The sequence below is a fragment of the Glycine soja genome, chromosome 20 (genome assembly GCF_004193775.1).
Source record: "Glycine soja cultivar W05 chromosome 20, ASM419377v2, whole genome shotgun sequence".
In the NCBI taxonomy this organism is placed as follows: domain Eukaryota; kingdom Viridiplantae; phylum Streptophyta; class Magnoliopsida; order Fabales; family Fabaceae; genus Glycine; species Glycine soja.
In genome coordinates this window covers 5247333-5253481 of record NC_041021.1, presented here as the reverse complement: position 1 = coordinate 5253481, position 6149 = coordinate 5247333, and the positions used below count along the sequence as shown (strand labels likewise).

Here is a 6149-nt window from a genome sequence, read left to right as displayed (position 1 = left end):
GATCAAAACTTTGATTTCATAATAACTACTGTTAATCTAATTTAATGTTATATAACATTAATGCAGAATTATTAATTTTTAAAATAATAATTTATTATTTTATAATTATTATCTTTTATAACTTACTATATAGAAATAGAGAAAATTGATAAAATAAGAGATAAGGTAACATTAATTTAAAATTCGAATTTTTAAAAATGATTTACTTTAAATTAATAATTTAATAATTATTTAATATAATAAATTTAATATTATTAAACAGAACTTATGAAAATATACTGCTTATTTTACAAAGGTATTATCATGTGCATAATTTAAAAGATTTTGACTTTTATTCTATCAAATATTTTAAAATACATAAATAAGTGCATTAAAAATTTTGAAAAATTCTAAGTTGATAGAAATTATATTTTTTTAAGAATGTTTTACTATTTTACGCACACATAAGTGTATTTTTTTTAGTTGATTACTTTTAAAATATATTTTATAAACAATAATATTAATTAAGAAAAAATATTTTATTATTTCTGAAAAGTATAGTGTATATATATATATATATATATATATATAAGTAATTTTATAAAAAAAGTAATCAAATTTAAAATAATTTATATTTAAAATTACATATTTTAAAGTAATTAAACTATTTTAAAAAAATATATATAAATAGTATTTTAAAGCATGAAACGTGAGCATTACCGTATCGTTTACTTAATCAACAGTAATGTACATTTAATGAATTTAATTATATTAAAATTATTATTTAATGGTATTAAAACAAAGAATAAACCTGTTTTAAAATTTAATACTATTTATAACTATTAATTTATATTAATCTATATTACCATTTTCAAATTGGCCATTAAGTTAGTGGATTGTATCCTCTGATTTCTCTTTATATGACCTTGAATTAAATTTATGAAACTAAGTATTTTATTTATTCTGATATTAGTGATTTCTCTGATTATATATACTGGAGATCCATGATATATTAAGCAAAATTATTCTTGGTAAGTGTCCCTTTATGGCTTTATCATAATTAGTTCTTCAAACTTTTGTTAAAAAAATATTAGTTCTGCAAACTATCATTTTGCAATGACTCTTTAAATTTGGTTGTAGACTTACATATTTAACTTTTGATTGGTGTAGTATGCATCACCAATAGTACATGACCCGTAAACTCAAAGTAGAGAAAGAGTATTATAAAGAACCCTAGATTTTATACCAGGGTTGCACAGATTTATATTATATAATTTTTATGTATTTAATTAATTTTTTAATTATTTTAGTTTTTTGTAGTTTCCAATTTATCTTTTCATTATCTGTTTCTATTTCTCTTTTGGGTAATTTTTTCCCTCATTTTTATTAGTTTATTTAATATTAACTACATCATATCATAACATTATTTTAATAAATAGATTTCAATAATATCTACTATTCATAATTTTATTGATGTTAATGTTTTTCACTTATGACCGATGTTGTGTATGTGCTAAAAAAATAAATTATTAACATTAATTAATTAATAAATAATGTTGATTATTGATGAAGAGTATATATATATATATATATATATATATATATATATATATATATATATATATATATATATATAAGTTTTACATAGCCATCTTAAATCACCTGAGACTTATTTTGAATAATTTTAAATTAAGTTTTACTAAATTTTCAACAACTAATGTTTTGATCTCAATTAATTAAAACAGGTAATCGTTAGTAAATGAAATATGAAAAATTGTAACATACAAGTATTACAAGAATTCAATAACCATTATTTTGATCTCAGTATTGATTAAAAGAGATAATAAATTTTAAATAATCTTCTAAAATTTGCAACAAATCATGATTAAAAAAATAATCTCATATATACAGGTATTATAAAAATTAAATTTTAAAGTCAAATTCACAAACACATTTAATAGAAAAAAATTATAATAAAATTCATGCACAAATTTAATGAAAAATTATATCTAATGAATGTAGCTAAATCAAACTAACAAGATTTATAATGATACAAATTTACTATATTTACTAACGAAATAAATTTCTAACAAACAAGTTATGATTAAAAAAATTAAACTGATAAAAATAATTATATATATATATATAAATCTTAAATATAAATATAAAAGTATATAATTTAAATCAATCCGTGCATGACACGGGTTTAAAATACAATTATAATTAAAAGTGTTGTTTGTTTGTCTGTTAATATACGCTATTATCCATCCCTCAATTGTGTGTGCGTGTGTATTTGCAAGTGGAGGTGTAAGTTTGAAGATTAGATTTCAACTTATCATGTGTACTCCTCAATTAAGTGTGTGAAAATGACGACACCCTTACTTTTATTTTGAAATTTTAATTATGATATACTTAAAATATAAATATTATTTATGTTATCATCCAATCATATGTTCATATGTTGTTATATATAATAATTAATTTTTGTGATAATTATAAAAAAAAAATTTATAGAATAATTTCTGAGTGGGTAATGTAAAATAAATACTAAAAATACATGAAAATTAAATTATTATTTTAATATATTGCCTTGGCGTACATCTTCTCCACTATAGTCTATAATTATTTAACCGGTAGAAATTTAGGATAATAGCATTTTATTTGGGCTGAGTCTAGCTAGTGGTGTTCCTTTTCCAAGTGGGCCTTATTCATCTACCAAAGCAAGAGAACAAGATCAAAGATTTGGTCCCATAAATATAAAAGCAGAGGAAAAAAAATAAAACACAGAAGAAGCAAAGAATAGAGGTCCACTACTGCAGCAACAAAGCTTCCAAAATGGCATTAATTCCCCTGCGGTCCGTTCTCTGTAAAAGCTGTGATCTTATTCTATACCTATTCTATGAAAAACTCATTACAAGGGTACTTCCGTCACAAAAAATTATAAAACCATAAACTTGAAAGGGAAGAAAACAATGTGGCAGCTTAAAAGGCACAATTTTACAATATTTTTTTAATCCGGATGAAACTTACAACTCAATTCATCAATTATTAATTAAGCAAGTGGCTCTTTTGATTATCTTAAATGGGTTATGATCATTGCATGTTAACAACGCAAGAAAGTACATGCTTAACTTCTTTAGGCGAGACTTTAAGTCAAATAGAAGGATTCCTCGTTTTTTATAGGTGATTAGTATGTAAGGTCTCACCAAAGCTATAGTTTTTTACACTAATCTTAGAATAAAAACTTTCTCCTACCTTAAACTAGATAACTTAAATATAATGAAACAACAAAAAAACAAAACTAGCAGCATCATCGGACTAACTAAAAATGGAAAGGTGGCAGATTAAGACATCAGCACTGCCCCCATTACTTTACATTAATTAAATTAATTAACCAAATCATGTAGCTTGCCTTAAACAAAAGATTATGGTAGTAAAATAATGTTTTAATAATAGTAGATAAACACGACAATGGACACTTTGCATTTCCAACGCCATCTTCTAATATTCCAAAATAGTATGCTATTACTAGTAAACTATCCTGCTTGTTCCTTTTCTATACCAACATATTGTAATATGGATTTTAAGAAACAAAAGTCCAACAAGAAGATGAGACCAGAAAAAGCAAATAGAATGGATTAATGTCGTTTTCAATGTGATTAATAGGTCTAATCCTTTTCTTCCTTTGGAGATTGGAGATAACTTACCTAGGACCACTTTCACCAAAAATATGATAAACCATAAAAGAAATTAATTGGTCTAATCCTTTTCTTCCTTTGGAGATAACTTACCTAGGACCACTTGCACCCAAATATGATAAACATAAAAGAAAAATTAATGGAAAGATTAGATTTCTGAACTTTGCTCGTGCAATGTTTCACCTAGCATTATCTCCCAAGATATAAAAATATATATAAAAAAATCATGTAATGGTAGGAGATCTCCATAAATGAATAAGGACAAAATTGCAGATAGGTTTCACCACCCAGAATTGATAAAGGATCGTGAATTGGACAAACAAGTATGGGCATTTTGGGAGGTATATATATATATATATATATATATATATATATATATATATATATATATATATATATATATATATAATTTCAAAGAAAGTAGATGATGCACAATTAATAATATTAACGTTTCACAGTTAAATACTAACTTAAAACTATATACCTGCAACTTATCAAGAAGAAAACGTGACAGCAATAAGAGCCATCATCAAACATGTACCTTGTGAAACTAAATTTCATAGTCTATGAACATAAATAAACATAATAATATATATGACATTTTAATAGAAACTAAGCCACCTGGATTTTCCTATAGTCTTAGCTGATCCCAAAAAAAAAAACAAAAAAGATGATAATTAACAAAAATGATCAAATCAATGATCATGATTCATGAGCTTCCAGCTTCATTTCCCATCTAACTAAGTAAAGTAATTTATTGACCAAAAAAAAAGACTAAGAAGCTAAGATGACATCTCATTAAGAGAAACATGAACAACATTGTTGACACACCCATCTTCTTCATTCATGTGAATATCATTGTCATTGTTGTTGCTATTTGGGTTGTAGGGGTTGTTGATATCACTATCAAATCCACCACTACCACCATTAGCATTGCCATCATCATTATTACTTTGAGGAGCATTTGCATTTCCAATTCCATCTTCAGGTTTCTTCCTAAGAGTGTTCTTATTGTTATGCATCCACACTTTGAAAACCCCTCTTGAGACCCCAATCTCATTGCAGAATTCTTGGACCAACCCATCATCCCCTTTCTGCATTCTCCACCCCAATTTCTCAGAGAATCCATGCATCTTCTCCTTCTGCTCCTTGCTGAACTTGGTCCTGTACCTCTTCTTGCTAGCGTTCTCGCTCCTCATCATCGAAAAATTGAAGCTTTTTTGTTGGTATTGGTGTTCGTCAGAGGGTGCAGGAGAATAAGCAGTGCCGAGGGCTAGAAGCATGTGTGGCGCTGAAGCGTGGTAGGGTGGCACGTGCGAGAGTGGCGGCGGTGATGGGCTTGATATCGGGCTTGGGCTGTGGCTCGGGCTTGAACTCAGGCTCGGTGATGTGCTTTGGCTCATGGCTCGGTGTGAAAGTGGTGCTGGAGCTGATGGGGTACTGTAGATGCAGTTTAAAAACGTGGGGTTGTTGTTTTTAAGGTTGTTGTTGAGGTTGTTTTCTTGGGGTTCGCGGCGGTGGAAGTTGCGGTGGCAGCCGCACGCGGCGCATTTTAGAGAGCGGGGATCGGAGGGGACGGTGGAGGAGGACGGCATGAACTCGCCGCAGCCGTCGAGGGCATGGCCGCCGATGCTGGCGGCGTGGTTTTTGAGGCATTCTTTGTAGGAAACCACCATGGACGGCGGCGGAGCAACGGTGGTGATGGGGTGGCGCTTGAGTGTGCCGTTGGTGAAAGATAGAGACTTTAGGGTGGTGGTGGGAATTGGTGGGGTGGCTTTAGTAGTAATAGTAATAGTATTAGCAGCTTCTAAGGTTTGTGTTGTGTTTGTGTTGTGGGTAGTGCTGGAGGTTAGGTCCATGTTTGTTGTCCCTTCAAGAGGTGATATAACAAGAGGAGAGAGAAAGTATGAGAGAGAGAAGATGGGGGGAAAGGGGTGGGTTAGGGTTTTGGACAAGTTTAAAGCATCGTGTTGGAAGGATGAATTGTTGGGATGGAAGGGGAAAGGGAGCAAGAAAAAAAAGAGGGGAGAGGGGGGGGAATGGTTTGGAGGAAAGAGAGTGATGATGATGATGCAGGTAGAAATGGGTGATGATGATGGTTATAATGAGAAGTGATGACAAAATCTGAGGTTTAAATGGGGGTTGCGAGGAGATATAGGGATACAGCAATACAATAGGGTCCAAAATCTCAACCACTAATGATTTGAGAAGAGAATACAAACAAAACAATAAAAAAAATGAGTGTAAAATTACAGATTAGTAGGTTTTGGGAAAAAAGAAACAATGTTAAGAATGAAAAGATTAATAGGATAATTAGAAATTAGAGCTGGCTAGTAGTAATAGATGTAGATGTATTTCCTATTTACTAGCTAGTAGTATTTAGTATTTACTATTACTACTTATACTTTTATATATTATTAATATTATATTTATAAAAAAAAGAGTAAATGGTATATGTTAATAATACAAAGA

General features: G+C 29.2%; 1 protein-coding gene across 1 annotated transcript; it reads right to left on the bottom strand.

Moving 5' to 3' along the window:
- Nucleotides 1–4244: 4244 nt before the first annotated feature.
- Nucleotides 4245–5797, bottom strand: LOC114402438 (zinc-finger homeodomain protein 11-like). The gene has a single exon (XM_028365005.1). The coding sequence runs from the start codon at nt 5534–5536 to the stop codon at nt 4460–4462; it is 1077 nt and encodes a 358-aa protein (XP_028220806.1). The 5' UTR covers nt 5537–5797; the 3' UTR covers nt 4245–4459.
- Between the last annotated feature and the right edge of the window lie 352 nt (nt 5798–6149).

Excerpts from the sequence above, each read along its gene's own strand:
- LOC114402438 (XM_028365005.1), bottom strand. The coding sequence starts at position 5,536 with ATGGACCTAACCTCCAGCACTACCCACAACACAAACACAACACAAACC.